At 40.8% G+C, this 26,587-nt stretch overlaps 1 protein-coding gene across 4 annotated transcripts in view; it reads right to left on the reverse strand.

Moving 5' to 3' along the window:
- LOC124544876 (vacuole membrane protein 1) overlaps window positions 1–26,587 on the reverse strand; it is an 85,717-nt gene that overhangs the window by 24,079 nt on the left and 35,051 nt on the right. For all 4 annotated transcript variants that reach the window (XM_047123596.1, XM_047123599.1, XM_047123598.1 and 1 more), the window contains one exon: window positions 9,301–9,391. In XM_047123596.1, coding sequence (XP_046979552.1) covers window positions 9,301–9,391 — 91 coding nt within the window. The remainder of the gene's footprint in view (window positions 1–9,300; window positions 9,392–26,587) is intronic.

Below are 26,587 nucleotides of genomic sequence, written 5' to 3' on the forward strand. Positions count from 1 at the left end.
TCACACCTGTAGCACATAACCTTGATCTCCTCCATCTCCCTCAAAAGCTATAATTAAGGTGGGCATCAGTGCGGTTGTCTTCGATACACGTTGAACAAAATGAATGCCACGTCGCTCCAGATTAGCCCAGAGTTTCTCATCAGTTTGCAGGATGAGGTCCCTATGAAAAATCACTCCCAGGACTATATTCACAGACTGGTGGAGGGTAATAACCACTGGGATATCGCCAAGATTATCACAAGCACAAAGAACTGCAGATTGGGTGGCAGAAAAAGCTTTGACCAACAGGGAGTCCGACCGTATCTTAATGAGAGATTCCTCTTCAAAAAAAAAAAAAAAAAAAAAAAGGCTTTGTGGCGGTGCATGTGTCCCCATCCCCTAGTACAGACGACATAGCATGGAAAGTGGCGGTGCATGTGTCCCCATCCCCTAGTACAGACGACATAGCATGGAAAGTGTTTCATCCAAATACAGCGAGCCTTGCCCTCCTCCCAGGGTGTAGCCAGGGAAGGGAAGGCTGCCAAGTCATATGAAGCAAAATTCAATGTTCGATTATCATTCAAAAAGATGGCCATTTGAAAACAGCCAGATTTTTGCAGCTTGACACACTTCATGCACCAAGCATTCATCCTGATACTACCTACTTTGATCAGGGGCTCTCCCCAAGGACACCACCCAGCCACAGCAAAGACCACCTGGCACGGCGGCTGTTGCCAGGAATTCCAATGCTCCAGCAAGACAAGCAACCACTCCTTGGTGTACATGGGGGGAGGGAAAAGTTCATGTACCAGTAGTGTGATCCCTGTGTTGTCAGGGGCTTAGCCAGATGTATGCGTAACAGCCCCACCACACTGACTGGCTACACACGCTGGTGACTTAATGAGGTCGAGAGGGGCTACAGCAGGGAAGGAAAAGGGGAAGAAAGGGGCGAGAAGAATCCACGTCATAGCACTAGGGAGAGCTTCCCCAAATGGCTCACACTAAAAACACAAAATGTAGAAGTGGAGGTCAAACCTGAAGCTGTGACCTCAACTCCGAAAGGGATGAAAGAGAACAGGCAGGAGGAGCAAAATTGTAAGCAATGCAGGGAAATAGGTAGATAATAAGGTTGACATAATTCAGAACACCAAGAGAGGGGAAAGGAGGGGGTAGCAAGGAAGGAGTGAAGATTGGGAAGGCGGGGGGGGGGGGGGTGCATGAAGAAGGAAATGCAGCCAGGGCAGGAAGAATGGGCTGCAATAGCTCGGAGCCCCACGTGCGGCATGCACGAACTCACGAAAGAAACACAAGTCCCCTGGGCGGCTGTTTATATTTTTTAGGGTTGGCTAAACATATTCAGATTTTCAAGATAAAAAGGATTTGGAACAATAAAAGTACACCTTATGCAAAACTGAAGGATTTATTTAAACTGTCTGCATCTGACATTAGAATCAGAATACTGACAGTCATGGAAATACAGTAAAGTAGACAAAACTTTTGCTAATTATTAAAAAATAACATGCCATGAACTAGCCAATTATGCATTAAGATTTTATAGACACCATCACTAGTTACTTACTGCAGAGTAACAATTCCTATTAAGACAATTATCTGATGCACAATAATGGAACAAAAAATTCAACTTTCACCATAGGTTCTCTGATAAGTATGAATATCATGTTTCTAAGTCAGCAGACTTGAGATATCAGCAAACAAGTGAGTAATGATATGGATATTTACTGCCTTTGAGGCACTTGTCTCCAGAGCTTGTTTTGCGCTCAGCAAACATCTGCCACCCGTGGATTTACTCTTCTAATATTTGCTGGTTTAAATAACAGTAATTCAATCAACAGTAACATTTCCTATATTATAAAGTATAAAATCAATTTGGGAGTCATTTCCAAGAATTTTATTGCTAGTTTTTTTTCTGTGTGGTGTAGTAAACAAAGACTGTCGACAACATAAGAAAAGCATAGACTGCTACTCACCATAAAGATGACACTGAGTTGTAGACAGACACTATATAAGGACTGTTACACATTTAGCTTTCAGCCAAAGTCTTGTTCAGAGAAGAAACACACACACACACACACACACACACACACACACACACACACACACACACACACACACACACACAGAGAGAGAGAGAGAGAGAGAGAGAGAGAGAGAGAGAGAGAGAGAGAGCACCTCCAGCAGCTTGGATTGCACAGGCTGCAAAAGAGCTATCCTAATTCAGCACGGTTTGCTCAGCAGCGTGTTCTGCCACTGGTTGATCAATGCTGTTCTGGCTCCTGTCCTAAACCTGCCTATTACGGGTGAGGAAGACATTGGGTATGTGTTATAAACCACAGTGACTCTGAAGTCACAGATATCACATCAACTAAACAGAATCTAGCTACAATTTCAGTCACAACTAGGAGTTGCAAGTAGCTCTTAACATTCAGTGTCATGTGCCATCTGTTGGTCAAATTTTGTACTTCCTGTGAACCTTTTATCCAGCTATGATTTCAGTGACACGTCTCAAGTCACAGATATCACATCAACTAAACAGAATCTAGCTACAATTTCAGTCACAACTAGGAGTTGCAAGTAGCACTTAACATTCAGTGTCATGTGCCATCTGTTGGTCAAATTTTGTACTTCCTGTGAACCTTTTATCTAGCTGTGATTTCAGTGACACGTCTCAAGTAGCAACTAAAAAGTGCAGTGAACATTCGATGCCATGTGCCATCTGACAGCCTATCTATGTACTACTGTTTTTCTTTGTGACACGCTACTGAGTCTTAACTTTGATTTTTGTGACAAATCGCAAGTAGAAGTCCCAAGTAGTAACTAAAATGCGCAGTTAACATTAGATGCCATATGCCATCTGCTGACCTATATCTGTATTATGTTCTAAGAACCTTGTGTCTCACGATATGGATGTATTACATACTTATAGTCAAAAACTGAACCAAGAAGATAATTTGCTCTGATTTTATACTCAGTTGACAATTGGTGCAGCCAAGGAATTTGAAGGTCGAATAAAGGTTGTGCTAATAGACAAACCTATAGTGTAGCCAGGAATTTTCGTTGCGTATTTAAATGCGCTTTTCCCCATAAAAGCTAAAATTGCATCGTAATTTCAGAAAGCGGATAATGGGTACAGCTGCAATGAGTATTCTGTTGCAAATCACACACATATTTCGTACATAAACTACTAAAAATGCGGTCTGGTGTCGGCTCTGTAACTTTTACCAAATGTTTAACAATTGTATTTACAAGATGGATATTTCTTCTGATAGTACAATACACAGTTAAAATTTTGTCTGTATTTTCAAATATTGCATTACTACTATTCCTAATGTCAACTTTTAACTGTAAGATCAAGTATTTTCCACTGTTTTCACTTGCATATCATCAACCATAAAACACACAACCATCCAACCTAACCTAGACCTTGGGCTGCGCTGAAGGTAAGTCTGCCAGCAAAACCAACATTCGAGGTGGGATGAATTGATAGATCAGTATCACACTCTTGCAAGTCTTTATCACTAAATACATGGGGTGTAGGACGGCTTAAACATGGTGTGAATGGAATTTTCACAGTGTAGTTTACATTTATTTATCATCCTTTTCAATATCCCTTTCATATCACATAAAGACTTCAATGACACAGTGCACCGATACTCATTTTGCATACTTATGTTATCAATTATGGCTCTTTTATATTGTCAATTTTTCAAGAGTCATTTCGAATCTCAACGATTATCTCTTCTAGATGTGGATGAGTATATAGAACAGCCAATAATCAAAATGGGAACTATGTCTGGAAAACCAGGAGGATTATTAAACTTTTATACTGCTGCTAATTACTGGCAATATAATTCACATTATACAACTGTTAATATATCTTGTAATGAAAGCAATTTAGTGGGAGGATGTTTCACACTTTGCACAGATGATGCCCCTATGTTAAGTCACAAACTTAGAAACTAACCTTACTTCTGACGAAGACTGTGTAAAGATGCTGTGCAACTTTCCGGTTCTGCTGTCACTGATATTTTGAATTATCACTATGTCGAATGACTGACAATGTGGTTCAGATACTTGTGAATGTATCAACATGGTTAGAATCCGTATTCTAAACATAAAATCTTATGATACTGTGTGGTAATTTGTGTGTGATTCTCAACATCACACTATCAATATTTTCACACTTGTTCCATTAATATAAAACTAAAACCAAAGGAAGAACATACGTAAGACATATTTAATACAAACTGTTTTATTGAGATGAAATTTTGTCTGTTAAAAAGCAAATCTTTTGTATATCATGTAACAACTGAGGAAGAATCAGACACATTAATAATACCATTTCATGCAATACTTTGCCGGCTCAGTTACTGAAATGTTAACCTTAGGCCCTGACAAATAATCACCTATACAGGTGAGAACGTATTTCTCAGTTGCACTGACACAGTTCACTTCTTACTTTCAACCATCTAAGATGACAAATGACAGACGCCGCAGAAATGACAGACGCCGCAGAAATGACAGACGCCGCAGAAATGACAGAAGTAGCAGAGGGATACAAGTTGTGAATTCGTTAATTGAGATTCTTAACTGTGACAAATCACAGTTACCAAAAAGTAGCATTCACAGAAATCACTGATATCAGAAAATCAGAGTTTAGCCCATCCCTACTGCCTACATCCCTGATCCCGTGTCCCTCACTTCACATCATCTTTATCACAGTCTACCTGTCTACCTCTTTTTCAATTCTGTATCCCCCACTAGAGTCCACTCCTGCACATCTAAGTGTGACACGCAGAACTTCCCCCTGACTGCATCAGAGCTTGCTCGCTGGTTCCACATGAGCTTGCTGTCTCTTCCAGCCATCAACAACCCTCCCTTCTCCTCTTAGCTTCATTTCTCCCTCAACTACTCCAACCATTACACCACCACTTGGGCTGCAGTGCTGCTACAACGTTATCAGCCAGAAAAATTTAGCTGTGCAGGTGTTAATATTGGGTGCATGCATGCACCAGTTGGTCCCGAAGGAAACCTTCCACAAGCTTATTAGCATTTAGAGTCTTTTTATATGCCTTAGATCACTCAATGCCTCATCTATGAAGCAGGTTGTTACCCTTACTCTGTTCATTTGTTTTATACAGCTAAAATAGCTAGACAAAATAATATGAACTGACTGGCATAACCGACACGTTTCCAGAGATTTTTATCCAATTTGTCCGTAATGCAATGATGCTATTATAAACATATTTTTCAGTATTTTGAGCCAAGAATGCCTCTCTGATTGCTATGGTTTTGTGTTGATCAATAAACGTGTTGTACCTTACAGACTTGCAAATGAGGTTGAGTGTCTGTGACAATAACCACCAAATGTACAAAACATATCTATATATCTACAGCAAATAAATATAGTATCACAGTACTGAGTTCATGACACTCCTTTGTTCAATGGAATAATGAAGCAGGGAGTGAGAGGGGAGGGAGGGGGGGTAGTGAGAGAGAGAGAGAGAGAGAGAGAGAGAGAGAGAGAGAGAGAGAGAGAGAGAGAGAGGGAGGGAGGGAGGGAGGGTGGGGGGTAGTGAGAGAGAGAGAGAGAGGGAGGGAGGGAGGGAGGGAGGGAGGGAGGGAGGGAGGGAGGGAGGGTGGGGGGTAGTGAGAGAGAGAGAGAGAGAGAGAGAGGGGGGGGGAGGGGGGGTAGTGAGTGAGAGGGAAGGGGGGGAGTCAGAGGGAAGGGGGGGGGAGTCAGAGGGAAGAGGGGGGGGGGAGTCAGAGGGAAGAGGGGGGGGGGGGAGTCAGAGGGAAGAGGGGGGGGAGTCAGAGGGAAGAGGGGGGGGGAGTCAGAGGGAAGAGGGGGGGGAGTCAGAGGGAAGAGGGGGGGGAGTCAGAGGGAAGAGGGGGGGGAGTCAGAGGGAAGAGGGGGGGGAGTCAGAGGGAAGAGGGGGGGGAGTCAGAGGGAAGAGGGGGGGGAGTCAGAGGGAAGAGGGGGGGGAGTCAGAGGGAAGGCGGGGGGGGAGTCAGAGGGAAGGCGGGGGGGAGTCAGAGGGAAGAGGGGGGGGAGTCAGAGGGAAGGCGGGGGGGGGAGTCAGAGGGAAGGCGGGGGGGGGAGTCAGAGGGAAGGCGGGGGGGAGTCAGAGGGAAGGCGGGGGGGAGTCAGAGGGAAGGGGGGGGGACTCAGAGGGAAGGGGGGGGGACTCAGAGGGAAGGGGGGGGGGACTCAGAGGGAAGGGGGGGGGACTCAGAGGGAAGGGGGGGGGGGACTCAGAGGGAAGGGGGGGGGGACTCAGAGGGAAGGGGGGGGGGGACTCAGAGGGAAGGGGGGGGGACTCAGAGGGAAGGGGGGGGACTCAGAGGGAAGGGGGGGGGACTCAGAGGGAAGGGGGGGGGACTCAGAGGGAAGGGGGGGGACTCAGAGGGAAGGGGGGGGACTCAGAGGGAAGGGGGGGGACTCAGAGGGAAGGGGGGGGACTCAGAGGGAAGGGGGGGGACTCAGAGGGAAGGGGGGGGGACTCAGAGGGAAGGGGGGGGGGACTCAGAGGGAAGGGGGGGGGGGACTCAGAGGGAAGGGGGGGGACTCAGAGGGAAGGGGGGGGACTCAGAGGGAAGGGGGGGGGACTCAGAGGGAAGGGGGGGGACTCAGAGGGAAGGGGGGGGACTCAGAGGGAAGGGGGGGGACTCAGAGGGAAGGGGGGGGGAGTCAGAGGGAAGGGGGGGGAGTCAGAGGGAAGGGGGGGGAGTCAGAGGGAAGGGGGGGGGAGTCAGAGGGAAGGGGGGGGGAGTCAGAGGGAAGGGGGGGGGAGTCAGAGGGAAGGGGGGGAGTCAGAGGGAAGGGGGGGAGTCAGAGGGAAGGGGGGGGAGTCAGAGGGAAGGGGGGGGAGTCAGAGGGAAGGGGGGGAGTCAGAGGGAAGGGGGGGGAGTCAGAGGGAAGGGGGGGGGGAGTCAGAGGGAAGGGGGGGGAGTCAGAGGGAAGGGGGGGGAGTCAGAGGGAAGGGGGGGGAGTCAGAGGGAAGGGGGGGGGGAGTCAGAGGGAAGGGGGGGAGAGTCAGAGGGAAGGGGGGGAGAGTGAGAGGGAAGGGGGGGAGAGTGAGAGGGAAGGGGGGAGAGTGAGAGGGAAGGGGGGAGAGTGAGAGGGAAGGGGGGAGAGTGAGAGGGAAGGGGGGATTGTGAGAGGGAAGGGGGGAGAGTGAGAGGGAAGGGGGGAGAGTGAGAGGGAAGGGGGGAGAGTGAGAGGGAAGGGGGGAGAGTGAGAGGGAAGGGGGGGAGTGAGAGGGAGGGGGGGAGTGAGAGGGAGGGGGGAGTGAGAGGGAGGGGGGAGTGAGAGGGAGGGGGGAGTGAGAGGGAGGGGGGAGTGAGAGGGAGGGGGGAGTGAGAGGGAGGGGGGAGTGAGAGGGAGGGGGGAGTGAGAGGGAGGGGGGAGTGAGAGGGAGGGGGGAGTGAGAGGGAGGGGGGAGTGAGAGGGAGGGGGGGCAAGTTGTGCTTGACTTATTGATGAAGATGCAGAAGGACAGTGTTACAGAAATGATTGCCGATATGCTTCAAGTGATTCAAAGGAGTTTGACACTTCATCTAACTGGAGTGAAATTACATTAGGTGTTCCACAAGGTTCGATCATAGGGCCCTCCTGTTCTTGATGTATGTGAATGACCTTCCTTCTTATGTGAAACAAGATGCTGAACTGACACTGTTTGCTGATGATACAAGCATAATTATTAATCCAGTAAAAGAAAGTTCAATAGAAAATGATATAAATAATGTCTTTGGAATAGTTATTAATTGTTTTTCTGCAAATGGGCTTGCACTGAACTTTGAAAAAACATTACATCCAATTTTCTGCTGCAAAAAGTATAATTCCTTCAATAAACATAACACATCAAAAGAAGTCAGTAGCCAGAGTAGAGCATACTAAGTTTTTGGGTGTACATATAGATGAGAATCTTAATTGGAAAATTCATATTTTGGATCTCCTGAAGCGACTAGGTTCAGCAACTTTTGCAATCTTAACAATTGCAAATTTTGAGGATGTAGAAATTAGTAAGCTAACATACTTTGCATACTTCCACTCTCTGGTGTCATACGGAATAATATTCTGGGGCAACTCAACACTTAGGCAAAAGGTATTCACTGCTCAAAAGAAAGTAGTTAGAATAATGTGTGGGGTACTTAGTCGCACATCTTGCAGGCATCTGTTTAAAAGGTTAGGAATTCTTACAACTGCTTCACAGTACATTTACTCAGTAATGAACTTTTTTCTCAACAGCATGGACCAGTTTAAAATCAACAGCGACATTCACGATTACAATACCAGAAAAAAATAAAGATCTACACTATCCTTTACTTAACCTATCTTTGGCACAGAAAGGGGTAAAATATGATGCTATAAAATTTTTTGATAAATTACTAGATGAAATAAAATACCTCCCAGACAGCAGTGATAGTTTCAAAAACAAATTGAAATCATACCTCCTTGACAACTCATTCTATACCACAGATGAATTCTTGAATATGAGTAAATAAATATGGATATATAATATATGCATTTTGTGCCATTTAAGGGAATGGGATAGGTAATAGAAATATTTAGGTATAACACTATAATGTAAACAAAAAAGAAAAAGAACTTGTTTCCTGCGTGCATTTCTTGTGCATTTGACACGTTCCACATCATAAAGGTTTTCTGCGTTATTGACCGATGGAACACGTAACTAACTAACTAGCTGAAATACAACTGTTTCTGACTACAGGATGTCTTTACGTATTGGAAAAAGGTGCATGAATATCTCAGTAGGAAATTGGCAGATGATAATGCCTCCACTCACATGGTAAGACATAGAATGAGATATCTGACAAGGGAACAGTCTGACATTTAACACAACCATAATTTTTTGGCACTCTTAATGTTACTTGAAATCTACATGCCAAATTTCAGCTGACAATACATACTGGAATTACCAAAAAATCATGTATACTGGCATGCCTTGGATCAGTACTTGTAACTAAGAGAGTATAGTGTGTATGTGCACTTGTCCTATCCTCCTGAAAACGCATTTTGTGTGTATGTAGATTTTGAGCTAGTTATTTTCATTGTATTATGACAAAACTTATATCACTGTGAGATGATCCCTGAATGAACAAATAAATGAAATCAAACCAAATGATTGTGGAGATGTGGCTATCTTATTATAGGTGCAGGTTTAGTTAAATTGCTTCAGCTGATTCTTGTTTTACTTTTCTGCCTCCAAATGCTTTATAAAATGCTTCATAAAATTAAGGAAACTGTCACTAGTTTATAATAACAGAAATTATAGATACCTGCTGATGGGGACCAGCTGTATTGAAAAACATGAAGAAGAAAACTAGAAGCACAATACATGCAGCAACAGTTGTCCGATGATACAGCAACCTGTTGGAACAAGACGAAAATACAAGCAATTAACGTATAAAGAAGTTCGAGTTACACACACAACTGTTTCTAATTCTGTAAGTGGAAACTGTTTTTCCCCAACTACTCGTACTCATACTACTCTCCTCCCCCACCTCCTCCTCATGTGCTGATGACAATGTAATGGAGAGAAATTACTTTCAATTTTGGTAACAGTTAGTAAGATCATGATTTTGTCCAAGCTTACACACACTTTACAGTCTTCATTTTAAAACTGTTTCCTGGTTTTATATGAGAACTCTATTTTCTGAAAACATGACAACTGAAGTCATTTTAAATTAAAATTTTAAAGTTTGGATTCAATCTGCCATTTTCCAGCAGCACTGTCAAGACATTAGCTGAAAAGAGTGGGCAATAAAAAACCTTTTAATATGCTTACATTGGTTATTGCTGTTGCTTTAAACCTTTTGCTGTCTAATTAAAAAGGCAATCATAATACTGCTCCACTTCCTGTTCTTAAATGTCTGCAATATTCGTTAACTTACACAGTAACTTAAAAACCCAGTGGATATTATTTTTTAAATATGTGCTCGAGATAATTTTCTGTGTTCCTATTATTAATTTCACCACCTAAGGCACAGATGTTACGAGATGTCATATTTTAGCTCATGGATTATGATTGTCTTTTATAAATCACCTTCTCACTAAATTTGATGACTATTCTCCAAATACTAAAAAGGATGAAAGAAATGCCATAGTTTGATGTTCTATCAAAAATCTTCGTAGGGTCTCCTGATGCATGGTTGGATTTTAAAACATTGGCTATGTTACAGTAGAGGGACTAAACAATGCATCCATTGGATGAACCCAAATGAAATCAGTCACAAGGCAGTCAGGAATTCGCTGTGAAATAACATTAACTTCTTACTTTTCCAGACTGAAGTTATTAAACAACCGCTCATTATTAAAATAATATCAGTCAGAACTAGAACGTAAGTTGACCAACATCACATGTTCACTTAAACTTTAGAAAATCCCTACAAAATACAGTTCATCAGCACACTTCTATGCTGAAGTTCCATTACTGCACACTAATGATTTTTGAACTGCAGATCGCCATCAAAGATAAATGCAGAACAGTTCATAGAAGTTTAAACTAAGTCACCTAAACCGAAATTTAGAGACCTCATCTGAAAAATGCTTCAAACTCTTCACGATCGATACTCATGAAATACTTACAAGTCCCAACCAACCAGTCCATGCGATGCAACTTTTTGTAACTCCACACATGCTTAAAATATTTCAGAGTTCTTTATGATTGTCACATGCGAAACTTTTGTCCTCAACTGACGACTTAGAAAATATTTCAGTTAAACATACAAGGACACTTACAGCCACACACATCCTATACATATGCTAACTCCACTCAAACTCCTGCTGAAATCCAAGTCGCCACACAAAAATGGCTGCCGTTACCTATACCCTCACACTGATGTGAGTAGCATCAGACTTCCAAAAACATATAAAAACTATAATGTTACAGGTACATATTACATATGACTTAGGATGCAAATTTCATTAGCTCTTGAATTCTGCCTGTAGCTGTAATGGTTTTCTCACAAATAGTGTTTTGCCCATACGGATGCTATTTTGCATCATTACATCCCTATTAAACATTAAAAAAGAAGTCCAATTACAGTCACACATCTCTAGTTACTAATGCTGGCACTACCTTCACTATTTCACATTTTATTTACTAGAAAATTCACTACTTCATGTACAGAACATATATTCCAGCCTGCAATTTGAACTACATAATATTCAAAGAAAATCTATTAGAATAGTTCAATAGTGCTTGCTGAGCCTTAATCATTTATACTATGTTGTTGTTGTTGTCTTCAGTCCTGAGACTGGTTCGATGCAGCTCTCCATGCTACTCTATCCTGTGCAAGCTTCTTCATCTCCCAGTACCTACTGCAACCTACATCCTTCTGAATCTGCTTAGTGTATTCATCTCTTGGTCTCCCTCTAAGATTTTTACCCTCCACACTGAACTCCAGTAATAACATGCCTCAGAACATGTCCTACCAACCGATCCCTTCTCCTAGTCAAGTTGTGCCACAAACTCCTCTTCTCCCCAATTCTATTCAATACCTCCTCATTAGTTATGTGATCCACCCATCTAATCTTCAGCATTCTTCTGTAGCACCACATTTCGAAAGCTTCTATTCTCTTCTCGTCTAAACTATTTATCGTCCATGTTTCACTTCCATACATGGCTACACTCCATACAAATACTTTCAGAAACAACTTCCTGACACTTAAATCTATACTCGATGTTAACAAATTTCTCTTCTTCAGAAACGCTTTCCTTCCCATTGCCAGTCTACATTTTATATCCTCTCTACTTCAACCATCAGCAGTTATTTTGCTCCCAAATTAGCGAAACTCCTTTACTACTTTAAGTGTCTCATTTCCTAATCTAATACCCTCAGCATCACCCGACTTAATTCGACTACATTCCATTATCCTCGTTTTGCTTTTGTTGATGTTCATCTTATATCCTCCTTTCAAGACACTATCCATTCCATTCAACTGCTCTTCCAAGTCCTCTGCTGTCTCCGACAGAATTACAATGTCATCGGTGAACCTCAAGGTTTTTATTTCTTCTCCATGGATTTTAATACCTATTCCGAATTTTTCTTTTGTTTCCTTCACTGCAGATATATACACATTGAATAACATCAGGGAGAGGCTACAACCCTGTCTCACTCCCTTCCCAACCACTGCTTCCCTTTCATGTCCCTCGACTCATAACTGCCATTTGGTTTCCATACAAATTGTAAATAGCCTTTCGCTCCCTATATTTTACCCCTGCCACCTTTAGAATTTGAAAGAGAGTATCCCAGTCAACATTGTCAAAAGCTTTCTCTAAGTCTACAAATGCTAGAAACATAGGTTTGCCTTTTCTTAATCTAGCTTCTAAAATAAGTCGTAGGGTCAGTATTGTCTCACGTGTTCCAATATTTCTACGGAATCCAAACTGATCTTCCCCTAGGTCGGCTTCTACTAGTTTTTTCATTCGTCTGTAAAGAATTCGCGTTAGTATTTTGCAGCCGTGACTTATTAAACTGATAGTTCGGTAATTTTCACATCTGTTAACACCTGTTTTCTTTGGGATTGGAATTATTATATTCTTCTTGAAGTCTGAAGGCATTTCGCCTGTCTCATACATCTTGCTCACCAGATGGTAGAGTTTTGTCAGGACTGGCTCTCCCAAGGCCGTCAGTAGTTCTGATGGAATGTTGTCTATTCCCGGGGGCCTTGTTTCGACTCAGGTCTTTCAGTGCTCTGTCAAACTCTTCACGCAGTATCACATCTCCCATTTCATCTTCATCTACATCCTCTTCCATTTCCATTTATTGTCCTCAAGTACATCGCCCTTGTATAGACCCTCTATATACTCCTTCCACCTTTCTGCTTTCCCCTCTTTGCTTAGAACTGGGTTTCCATCTGAGCTCTTGATATGTTTGTCTGAATTACTTAAGGCATTTGTGATCGAGTTATTACTTTTTATGGATCATTTTACATACAAAAATTTTATTTTAGCATTTAATAACTCGTGAACTAAATCTTGTAACAAAGGAACACTTTCACTCATTCACTCACCTAATTTTTGTCTTTAAAACAATGTGACTGGTTTCTCTGTCACTGGTTTTGTTTAGTTTTTATTTAGAACTGCCCTTCTTTCATATTTTCTTTATTCAGTTAGTTCAGTCATGGTGACTATCCTCGGCTATTCATTCAAACTGTTGGGTTTTACCCAACATGCGGCCTATGTCTCCTGCTAATTGACCTGCAGACAGGATTTCTTATACAAGATACAATCATCGCGCATGAAAGGTCCCACTACTTTGTGCCTGTTGACGACAGAGAATCAGGTCTTTACGTGGGTGGGCAAGGTCTAGTGGTCCCAGGGGTTTAAAATGCAGCAAGAAGCATCCCTAACACAACCGCCCCAGCCCTGATTTGTTGTAGTCAAAGTGTTAAAGATAGGAATGTAACTCACTTTCAGAGGAAGAATAAAACCCTGGAAGAAGTGGAAGAATAAAAACCTGTACCACCATTCTTTTTTCATTAGCTAGTGTTAAGGGACAGAATCCTTATGGTCTTGCCTTCATGAGAGGGTTATATGAAGGAGTGGTCCTAAAAACATGAAATAGGGTACAACAGAAAAAAGGGTTAATTGCATTTAAAAGTAACTAAAAACTGGTTGAAAGAGGGACAACTAGGTGGGCTGAGGGCTCTCAGGGCCCTGCGTGTGGTGGAAGACCGCAACCCCAGCCAATCGCCTCTGCCATGAAAGCTGTTTAAAGGCCTTTTTGGCCTAAAGCTTTCTTGTTCGACAGTCTTTTTGTTGTGCCTATCAGTGATTCAGTATTTGCCCTGTATGATGAGTAGCAATTATCCTTTTAAAAATATTGTCATCTAACTGCAATTGATTATTTTTTACAGCAATTTTCTACCTGAATATTTAAATATGTTGCCAATCAAAGATGGTTGAAAGGTAGATATGCGTACTGGTATAAATAAAAATACATAATGTGACAGGTTATTGTATTTCTTAAAGTAAAGGGGATACCAGTTCCAGTTGAGTGGCAGATCACATTGGAGACGTCTTTGAAAATCTTGTTCATATAAAGTAATGGAGAGGGGACAGAGGTGATGGCTGAGGTATATAATTGCCAGCTGGGCCTTTGGAGAGCCCATCGTGGCAACTGGTCCATTGGGTGTTGATGAGGAAGAGAGAGTATCACAGGGAAGTGTTCACAGTCACAAACATCATCATATAGCAACTGTTGTGGTGAAGCTGCAACATAGGAGAAAAAGATCATAAGGCCAATAGCTGAAAAGGTATCATGGCCTACACTAAAGTGGGCAGGGGTACTATAATTGAAGAAACAAAGATGAAGATTTTCTAAGAAAGCTGGTCAATCAGAAGGCTCATGCCACATGGTACTCCCTTGTAAGTAGTCGTGTCTGTTAAAATTCCTAAGAACGATAAGAAGTGGTGGTGCGAGTTGGAGGGGGGGGGGGGGGGAGTTTGATTGACTAAGGTCCTTAACTCTAATTCAAGGTGGGTAAACAGGGTGTATACGGGGACAAGGAAAAAAAATTACCGGATATACCGTTTAAAAAATATGCTTTTCCCCAGGCGAAAATACACTTTTTCTGTGCTAAGTGACAGTAGGTTTTCCGTAGAGTTTCCATCGGAACTGTAAAACTTATCAATCCTTTGAATGGTTAATGTTTTATACAATCGCGTAGAACTTCCCGGGAAAAAAGAAAAGACGGGGCAGAGAAGTTTTGGAAAGACCTTCTTTGATTTGCAGCAACATATACGCTGCATATTTTCGTATTACGAAAGTATAAATTCGAATTGTACCCAACACAGCGCGTTAGTTTCCGCAGCGTTGAAACCGAGGTTGCGATGTCATTTTGTAAGCGAGTCATATCTCAAGCCACGAGATCTCGTCAGCCGATCACAGCAGCTATTCAGAGCATAGGACAAGTGTTTTAGTAAGCCAATAGCAAGATCACTGGTTACATAGCGCGAACACGCAAGAGGAAAACGTAACGGTTTACATTAATGTACACAGTATCGTATATCTACAAGAAAAGCTAAGCTTTCACATATAATTTTGGTCTCTAAGATTAACACGCTACAACAGAAGCTAAGCTTTCACACGTAATATTGATTTTTTTGTTGCGTGTGTTATACTTTAAGATACATCACACAAATGTCCCAGTAAATTTAAAATTCTGACATAAATGTCTCGGCTCGAAATTCTTGTAAGTGGCTGGTCCTCAAACTGTTCAGTTTCGAACGCTCTGTGATTTAGATATCCATCCCACTTTCTCACACGTAACATTATTCATCTTGCGTAAAAAGAAATTTACTTTGAAAGTAAAGCTTTTCTAACCACCGTTCGCAATACTATCTGGAGACTGTTAGAAATAGGTTCGATTTACCAGTTGCCAGAGAAAGACAGAAAACAGGCATTATTGTGCGTGTGCAACTGTAGTGGTGTAGGAAGCCCGCATGTTCGTGTATAAAGCACTAACAGAGCTTACATTACACCATAAAAGAAACAGGGCATCAGAGGATACTCAAAGAGCATCGAAATTTCGTAAACCATTCTAAACTGCATAATTCGGCTTGAAGTGCAAATTGGCTTTTTCCAGATTCACAATGAAGTAGGTCCCATCTGATATTAAGCTTTTCAATGTGGTTTTTGGGTTGTAAATTTTCTTGGAGTACCAGTACTCTTGCGATCTCATTTTGGTTCTTTATTATGGCATAATGCCATATATGGCAGGTGATAACGTGCACTTGAAATTGCACTTTAAATTCAGTGAACAGTTGGAACTAGGCAATACTGTAGAATGAAACACTTCGTTTCAAATAAAATGGCTGCCTCAGCGGAAAGATTAATAAAGCCAAATTTCTTTAGAAAACTTCACTGTTCTGCAAGGCGATTAATGCTTGACTGCTACTAACTTGGAAATAAAGTAAAATCAGAAAACTGAAATTAATAATGTATTTTTGCCCTCCGTAATTATGTGAATGTATTTTAATTCACTTGATAGCTCCCGGCCACAGAAGTCCATTTTGTTTTCATTTGATGTGGGAGCTGTACACGAAGAGAAGCAGCGAAATCACTTAATGTAAACACGGGTCACGTGGAGGTTAGCCCCCTCCCCACAACAACTCAGACAACTCTGTGCAAGCGTGAATCTGGCAGGTAGGGTGCGGGAGAATAATTTTTCTCGTTTGCATCTGGCTGCTTGCTGCAACTACCGATACAGCTAACAGCCAAACTTCAAGAAGCGGGAGAAGGTACTGCTTATACGCGAGTCAAATGAGCATGCGCAACAGACCGCTGGCAACTGGTCAAACGAACCCAACGTGAACAGTTGTGACGTCATACTCATAGCAAACAGTTTATTGTTACGAAGAATTACCGTCTGCGCCCTACGGCCTTTGACATATTTTTGCTATTTGCAGACGTTTGTGTGTGCACGGTGTTTTGTTGTTGTAAATTGCACATTTCCTTTGCCACTAGAGTTTTATTTTTTTCCCTCTCGTTTATATTTTATTGCTGCAGTATCATTCTCGAGTAGCAGGATACAATAACATTCTTTGCTAGAGAATCAATTCTACAGTCAAAATTACAAAATTTTTACTGAAAACTAAAACAATGAAAAATTCCCGGGTTTTTCCCGGTTTTCTCCCGGATGAAAAAATTCCCAGGTTTTTCCCGGATTTCCCAGTTGTCCCGGGTCGTATACACCCTGGTAAATGTCCTGCCTGGGGGAAAAATAAAAATTGCAAATAGTGTGTGCTGGGGTTATTCACAACACACTACTATTGTTGCTAATGTGGTACGGAGAGCATTCAATTGCAGATGACAGCTGTCCAAACAAACATATAAATCCCCTCCAGATGCGCACTTGCGGTCAGTATGGTTCTGACATAAGGTAGGGTAACCCTGAGACTCTCACACAAAGTAAATCACCCTCAGCAGCCAGCAAATCATACTAAATCTTGAGCATTACTCTCTTGCATAAAGCTTGGTGATACACCTGTTACCATAACATCCCCTAAGACCCTGAACAGATGAATATAAACAACAGAATTAATTCAAACTTTCTGAACTATGCTTCCACCACATTTTGCTTTCTCTTGCCAACATCAGGCTTCAAGTGCAACCCACACCATCTCCTTTCTTTACGTTACATCTACATCAGAACTCTGCTATTCACACATAAGTGCATGGCAGAGGGTCCTTCAAAGCATCTTCAGACTGTTTATCATTCCAAACCAACTGTGTGTGAGAAAAATAAACACTTATCTTTCTGTATGTTGTCTGATTTCTCTTATTTTTATTATGATGACAATTTTTCCTTGTACAGGTTGGAGACAATAGAGGCATAATCCATATCACTTCAGGCAGGGGGGTTACCTTTATAGTCTCTGATGTTATTGAATTTAGCATATGTTAAAATTCAGGTTAGGTTAGTGGTGTTTAACGTCCCGTCAACAACGAGGTCATTAGAGACGGAGCGGAAGCTCGGGTTAGGGAAGGATGGGGAAGGAAATCGGCCGTGCCCTTTCAAAGGAACCATCCCGGCATTTGCCTGAAACGATTTAGGGAAATCATGGAAAACCTAAATCAGGATGGCCGGAGACGGGATTGAACCGTCGTCCTCCCGAATGCGAGTCCAGTGTGCTAACCACTGCGCCACCTCGCTCGGTAAAATTCAGGAGTATGTAAAAAACATACATTTTTTTGTTTGTCCCAAAAAAATTCCTGTTGTTGCAAATTATTAAGTCTGAACAATACAATTTCATTTAAAATGGTCTATTTCTTAGGATACAGATTTGGCACTTAAAAAACGAATTTCGAGGAGATCCTATATACACAAAACATACTTCATGAAAATGCCAAGGAATACTACATTGAACGATAAAAACATTTTTCCTTTTTTACAACACTTCCTCCAAAAGGATAAATAAAACAGTCATATGATAACAAAGAGTTACTGTTTGACTTCCTTCACACCAATTTCTGCACGCAGCAAGTTAAATCAAACTCGCTCAAGTGGCTTTGTCCATTTATATGTTCTACCAAAATTTCACCATTCAGAAATCTTTCATGAACATAGAAGTGTCGGACCTCTGTGTGTTTTGACAGATGATGATATCAGGGTTTTTTCCCAATTTTAATGCACTGGCATTGTCAATATAAAGTGTTGGAGGTTGTTCCGGCATTTCAACTAAGTCATTTAGTAAACGACGTAACCAAATTACTTTTTTGGCTCCTTCACTTGCTGAAATGATTTCTGCTTCAGTTGTAGATGTAGCCACTACCTTCTGCAACTAACTTGTCCATGATATTGCCCCTCCGTGGTACTTTGCCACAATACCAGTTGTTGAACGTCTTGTCTGCTTGTCTCCAGCAAAATCAGCATCACTGTAAATTCTCAGATTTTCTTCTCTATCATAGATAATGCCATAATTTAACGTACCATACAGATACCGAAATATGCGTTTAACTCGGCTCCAGTCTGAAGCAGTTCGTTTTCTCACAGCTCAAGCACCTTTATTGATAGCAATGTCTGGACAAGTTGCTATTGAGAGATACATAAGACATCCAGTTGCCTCGCTATAGGGAATGGAGGACGAAATTGCTTCTTTTTCATTGTGATCATTTTCTTCATATCCAATGGGAGTTGACTTCATGTTACATTCTGCCATTCGAAATCTTTCCAGTATTTCTTTCGTGTACTTTTCTGGACTTATCATAATTGCTCTATTTTAATTTTGTTTTATTTTTATGCCAAGAAAAGTGTCAAGAGTCCCTAATGTTATATCAAATTCACATTGTAAAGTGTTCAGAAATGCTGTTATTTCTCCTTCGTCACTGCCAACAATTAGGCCGTCATCAACGTACATAGCTACTTAAAGTCTTTTTTCATTGCATTTGCCATAAAACAAACAAGGATCTGCAGCACTGTTCCAAAAACCTGCTTTTTCCGTAACACCCATAAACCATTTGTTCCAGCAGCGTGGTGCTTGATTTAGTCCATAGAGACTCCGTTTCAGGAGACACACTCGATGCGAACTATCTTCAAAGCCTTCTGGTCGTTCCATGTATACTTCATCTTGAAGTATTCCGTTCAAAAATGTCGTCTTCACATAAAACTGTTTCAACACCAATGTTTTTTAAAGCAGCTACCGCTAGCAAAACTCTAATGGTGTCATAACGTGCAACAGGACTAAATGTATCTTCATAATCTATTCCTGCTTGTTGAATATATCCTTTAGCAACTAATCGGGCTTTCAAGCAAGTGTTTCGATCAGCTGAAACTTTTCGACGTAGAACCCAACGATTTTGTAATACTTTGGCATTTATAGGATGTTCAACTAACACCCAAGTATTGTTTCTCTTTAGTGATTCTAGTTCTTCATTGATAGCTTGCATCCAATTTGCTTTCTTATTCGACTGTAATACATCAGAAAAACAGTTTATATCTTTTTGTTCACCAGCAGTAAGTTTTGAAAACGTCAAGAACTCACCATTTTCTATCCAGGCTGGTTTTCTTCATTGTCTTCTGTTCTCCAGTTCATCTATGTTAGAAGATTCTGATGCTTTGGCTTTCTGGAATTCTGCAGATTTTTTGTTATTGCCATCTGATCCTAACTTCCTCCAGGTTCAAGACAGTTAAGGTTTTCTTCACTTTGGCTTCCTCCAGAAGCAGACTGACGAGGAATGTCTAAGGTAATGTGATCACTGTAGGAGCTACACTCTATCTCTGGTTTAAATTTTGTATCATGACTCAAGACAACTTTCCTTTTGGAAGGAACCCAGACCCAAAATCCATATTTGCCATTGACATACCAAACGAGTTGTCCAAAAACAGCTCTGTCATCAAATTTTGAACGGAATTATTTGCTTATATGAACATAGCAACCTGTGCCAAAAATTCTGAGATGATCAAGTTTTCACATTGATGGTTTGTACCACAACTCATATGGAAATTTGTCTGGAACTGAAGACCTTCCAGTACGATTTAAAATAGAGATGGCTGTATTGCCTGCTTCTGCCCACAGTCCTCTTGGTAGCTTACTTGTGTTTAGCATCGAACATGCGGCTTCAACAATTGTTCTGTTTTCACGTTCGGCCACACAGCTTTGTTCAGGAGTATACGGTGGAGAAATCAGTAATTCTAAACCTTTATCCATGAGTAATTTCTTAATGAAGTAGTTGTTGAATTCCTTGCCTCCATCACATTGAAATTGTTTAACAACATGTCATCTGGTTTGTGCTTCATTTAAAAACTGCTTAAGCATATTGTACACTTCATGTTTGTGCTTAAGAAAGAAAATTCGACGAAATTTACTGAAATCATCTATAAAACATACATAATATCGAGCACCTCCAAACGACACTGTACTCATTGGTCCATTGACATCTTCCTATTTCGTGAGTTATACGCAACCAATGCAGTTACATCCATTGTACGTTGTTCACGCAGTTCAATAGCACAAAGTTTTTCAATAAGGAAGTTCACATTCTGGTTTACAGCCGGTATTATGTCCCAGAGATCTTTAAAATTATCATATTCCTTTCCCAGACTAGATAAAATTCGACCATTTAATATTCTTTCAGACAATGTATTCTCTTCATGTTTCATTAATTCATCATTTAAATTTACAAATAGCTTTTGTAACTTAGCAACACGTGAGCTAATATCTTCTGCTTAGTCACATTTGAAATGGAAGAATGTTTCAATTAACATGTTCAAGCATTGCATGCTACTACATTCAAATCTCACATGCAGTTTGTTCCATATTTCTTTCGAGTTTCTGCACGTCAATACAAGTTCAGCTACTGCTTTGCTTAGCGCACTTGCTATCAAACTTGCCGCTTTCACGTCATTCTTTTGCCATTCTGTTCACTTGTTGCTTCCCGAGGCAGCACCGCGGGTTCACGCATACCGATAATAATGTCTTCCAGTTCATATGAATGGAGTACCATAGAGATATGCCATTTTCATTTTGCCCAATTTCAATTTTCAGGCCTTTCGAGTTTATCGATAATCACTTCATAGACTCCGTTTGTAGCCATATTCTTACCATACAGCTAGATTCAACAACAGATAGTTTCTACCAGCACACACTGAATTGAATCATACTTGAAAAAAACTGTATTTGTTCAGTTTCACGTAGCCTGGGCCCATAACCTGTTGCAAATTATTGAGTCTGAACAATAGGGTTTCATTTAAAATGGTACATTTCTTTAGGATACATTTAACTGGGAAAAACGAACTTCAAGGAGATCATATATACACAAAACATACTTCATGAAAATACCAAGGATTACTACATTGAACATTAAAAACATTTTTCCTTTTTTACAACACCTGTCCCGAGATACAGGCCCCCAAAGATGACACTGTGAACACCATTTTGAAGATGCAAATTTTGGAAAAATTTTTAATATGCTATATCTCTGTAACAGTTCTAAATAATTGATTACAGTTTTGTTTTATTTGAAAGATAATTGCTTTATGATTACAATGGTATCCTCCGTTTGGACATATCTGTCAAAGTTCTTTTACTGTTGGCTTTGAATTTTTTTTATAATCTACAGATTTTATTTCAAAAATGCTAATCCAGAAAAGTTAGATTTTTTTCTGTTGATTAGCACCATGTCTGTAAAGGAGAGCTTCAACTTTTAAGGGTATTGTATGTCTTCACTGAAGTTGTTTCTTACTAATTTCTTTGTTACAATGTTTATTTCTATCATCTTTGTTGCAGTTATTTCTTTCACTTTGTTGTGGTTGTTCATTGCAGGTTTTTGTATTGCAGTTGCTCAGTGCTTATTTGTTTACTGAAGAGGCTTGTAAGAAATTTGAGACCATCCAGTGTGTTCTGTGTTTTTGTGAGGGATTTGCCAGTTGACACAGTTGCAGTGAGTTTTGTGAAAAGGACTTTTTGAAATGTCTTCTGACTGGGACCACAGGAGAGTGAAGTGTGCTCACTATTTGCTTATCCATAAAAGAGTGATATATAAAACAAACAACAAAAACAGACTTTGCTCAGGTTGAGAATAAATGTTTTCATTTGAAGACTCTGTTGTAAAGTGAAGATGTTTCAAGTGACGACTTTGTGTGTACTAAATGTTTTGACAGAATAACAACAATGATAGTACCTGAACAAGGTAAAGCCTCCCATGGTGCAGATGATGCAGATTTTGCATCAATAGAGGAAGAATTAAATACCTTGAATTATTCAACTACAGAGGTAGGTGTTAGTCCTGTTCAGAAACCGTGGTCAGTTAAGTCGAGTCATACGCTCTATGCATCAAGAAAGCACAGAGAAATTACTAAAGCTATGAATGAATACACTACAGCAAAACTGACCACACTCTTCTACGTAGAAATTCCATATTCAGCAGAAAATGAACCAAAGCACTGTTGCACCTCTTGCCAGGGGTTTTTCACAAATATCAATTCAGCTGTTGAATACTGTGCATCCTACAGTGAAAAGGTGCGAGTTTTAATTATTATTCCTGAGACATTTTCAAAGAAAACAATTTTGAACCACATTCCATCAGTATCAAAGTAAATGGTAGACAAATCAGGAAATGTGAGCTCTGTAAAAGTAGTCTTTGGAAGACGAGATCCCTATTATGGTCAACCTGTAGAAGCAGCTCTAGTTCAAAAAGGGCAGATTTCTTCTGGAAGATAAATGGGATTGTTCTCACCTGAGTGCCAGCAAGAAGAACACTATAACTATAACAGTTGAAGGTCAAAAACTTCTGAAAGTGAAGAGTTACATGACTCACAGCATTAAAGAATTTTCTGCAATTTATAAGAGCTACTATACAACTTCACATATTGGAAGACCAAATTTTATGCACTACGACCTAAGTGGGTAGTTTCATACCCACCTAGAGATGTCTGTACGTCAGTACTGCGCGTATTTCGAACTTTGTGTGGTAACTGTGAAGAACTTACAGGAGCATGTGACATATGACACAATGGTTGGCGTGTCAAGTCAATAGTAGTTTGTGACATAAAGGGAGATGATAAGGATTATGTTTGGTTTGTGGGGCACTCAACTGTGCTGTTACCATTGCCTGTGCAAATTCCCAAACTTTGCTCAGTCCAATCTCGCCACTTTCATGAATGATGATGAAATGATGAGGACAACACAAACACCCAGTCGTCTTGAGGCAGGTGAAAATCCCTGACCCCGCTGGGAATCGAACCCGGGACCCGGTGTTCAGGAAGCGATAAAGGGAGAGACTTGTTTGTTTCAAGTATGTGGTGACTGCCCTGGAAAGGGAGGACTGTCTTTACAGACACTTGGCCTGGAAGTCATAGCAGATAACTATGGAGAAATTACATATGCGACACAGGAGGAAAATAAACTAATTAAGAAAACTGTTGCCTTTGACAGTTTCATTGATGAACTTTGTAAATGGTCAGTGAAAGCAGTATCACACCACCATCTGAAGAAATTGCAACAACACATTGCAGAAGTGAATGGACTCTGCTTAAATCTACCGCACTACGCTACATTGCTAATCCTCTACACTTCATGAAATTTGACATCAGGGTCGCAAGCACACCTTCAGTTGCGCACTTTTTAGGAGCTTTTTTGCACGCGCAACTGGCATCACGCAATTGCCTTACAGGCCAAAAACATACAGATCTGATTAACGATGTGACGGTTCTGAGTGTGCACATCTAGCACATACCACTCAACTACAAGTTTATGTCAGTGCCACCAAGTGGTACCAAACGGTAGCAGAATTTTATCCCCGTTTGCTTGACATAAATCCCTCTAGACGGTAGCACACTTTGCAGACTTGCCAATTCACTCACTATATAGTAAAATTAGATCAGACATCAGTACATGTTCTAGTTATCCTGATAGAAAAATCAATTTTTTGGAATTCTAAATGAGATGTAGTACACTGTAGTTTATTAAGTTCTGGATTTTTGTCATATAGTAATTCGTTTCAGGCGCTGAGAACCATAAAGCACATCATCATCGATTGTGAGACTGTCGCATTTACTCATGCTTCTGGCATCTGTTGATCTTGTGGAGAGTTAGGTTTATCTGTGCTGTAGGTCCACATTGTATATATGAATGTTCACAAAAAGCTGTCTGACTGGTTTCTCCAATATTCACTTAAATGTGTGATAGATGACGGTGTGCTTTTGGCCTTTATGGTTATCAGTGCCTCATTTGTGTTCTAGCCAAATTACCATATTGGTAGATGGTATAACCTGAATTTAATCATTTCCCCTAATGGCAGTTTGTGTTTGGACTTTGTTGTTTACTGTGCAGGGACAGGCTTTCATATGCAGTGCCAACATGAACTCTGTTGAATCTGTTTCAAGTGTTAATAGAAAACAAAATTACCTGTAAAAGTTAGCCACAAAGGAACTAAGGACTCCCATACCACATCTGTTGACTGAGAAAGGGATGAAATTAAATAAGTGTGCCTACAAGCAAAAATTTAACATATAAGTGTGTAATAAGTGTAAGTTGTTGTTTGGGTGCAACGTACGAATTTTCAGCCGGGAAGTTACTTTGTTAACTAGTTCACATGTTAGAGATCTTAAACAATTATCCAAAAAAAATAAAATAAAAATGCTCACAAACTCCCACTTACACAAAAATGTGAAGCAGAGAGGAGCAAAAGCTTTAACATTATTTCGTTCTTGCCCTAAACTGCATTTAATTTCGCACAAAACATTACAATTCAACAAAAACCATTCTTTCTTTTTTCAGACAAGTTATATAATAATAATAATAATAATAATAATAATAATAATAATAATTATTATTATTATTATTATACAGGGTGATTCAAAAAGAATACCACAACTTTAAAAATGTGTATTTAATGAAAGAAACATAATATAACCTTCTGTTATACATCATTACAAAGAGTATTTAAAAAGATTTTTTTTCACTCAAAAACAAGTTCAGAGATGTTCAATATGGCCCCCTCCAGACACTCGAGCAATATCAACCAGATACTCCAACTCGTTCCACACTCTCTGTAGCATATCAGGCGTAACAGTTTGGATAGCTGCTGTTATTTCTTGTTTCAAATCATCAATGGTGGCTGGGAGAGGTGGCCGAAACACCGTATCCTTAACATACCCCCACAAGAAAAAATTGCAGGGGGTACGATCAGGGCTTCTTGGAGGCCAGTGATGAAGTAGTCTGTCACGGGCTGCCTGGCGGCCGATCCATCGCCTCGGGTAGTTACGGACAGATAAGTGCCAATGTGGTGGCGCTCCATCCTGCTGAAATATGAATTGTTGTGCTTCTTGTTTGAGCTAAGGGAACAGCCAATTCTCTAACATCTCCAGATACTGTAGTCCAGTTACAGTAGCACCTTCGAAGAAAAAGGGACCAAAAACTTTATTGGCTGAAATGGCACAGAAAACGTTCACCTTAGGCGAGTCACGTTCATACTGAGTTGTTTCCCGCGGATTCTCAGTGCCCCATATACAGACATTGTGACGGTTGACTTTCCCGTTAGTGTGGAAAGTTGCTTCATCACTAAACACAATCTTTGAAACGAAAGATTCATCTGTTTCCATTTGAGCAAGGATAAAATCACAGAAATCGATTCTTTTAATCTTATCAGCTGCAGACAGTGCTTGAACCAATTTCAGACGATAAGGTTTCATAACTTAACCTTTTTCGTAGGACTCTCCATACAGTTGATTGTGGAATTTGCAGCTCTCTGCTAGCTCTGCGAGTCGATTTTCCTGGGCTGCGAACAAATGCTTGCTGGATGCGTGCTACATTTTCATCACTCGTTCTCGGCCGTCCAGAACTTTTCCCTTTGCACAAACACCCATTCTCTGTAAACTGTTTATACCAACGTTTAATACACCACCTATCAGGAGGTTTAACACCATACTTCGTTCGAAATGCACGCTGAACAACTGTCGTCGATTCACTTCTGCCGTACTCAATAACACAAAAAGCTTTCTGTTGAGCGGTCGCCATCTTAGCATCAACTGACGCTGACGCCTAGTCAACAGCGCCTCAAGCGAAGAAATGTACAACTAAATGAAACTTTATAGCTCCCTTAATTCGCCGACAGATAGTGCTTAGCTCTGCCTTTTGTCATTGCAGAGTTTTAAATTCCTAAAGTTGTGGTATTCTTTTTGAATCACCCTGTATAATAATAAATACTACTACTACTACTACTACTGATCTTATTATTGTTGATGGTGGTTGTAGTTGTATAAATATCTTCATAAGCGTAACTGTTATACAGAAGATGCTATTAATTTCACACTCTCATATTTATCTGAATCTAAAAATTTATGAACACCCAGACTGTATACTCATGAGCCACAGCTGCTCAAATGCCTGACCAGGTAAAGTACACACTAGGTGCTGTCAAAGAAGAACCAGATATCAGTGCAAGACAAATGGCTATGACATGCAGTACATCTCCAAGGTCAGCATGGAGAATACTTCACAAGCAACTGGTGTACCAGTATCATGTACAATGTGTGCAGAGCCTTACGCCTGCTGATCATCCACCATGGGAGAACTTTTGTACATGGTTTGTTACACAACCTATCAATCCATTGTTT

Source organism: Schistocerca americana, chromosome 8, assembly GCF_021461395.2.
Source record: "Schistocerca americana isolate TAMUIC-IGC-003095 chromosome 8, iqSchAmer2.1, whole genome shotgun sequence".
Classification (NCBI taxonomy): Eukaryota; Metazoa; Arthropoda; class Insecta; order Orthoptera; family Acrididae; genus Schistocerca; species Schistocerca americana.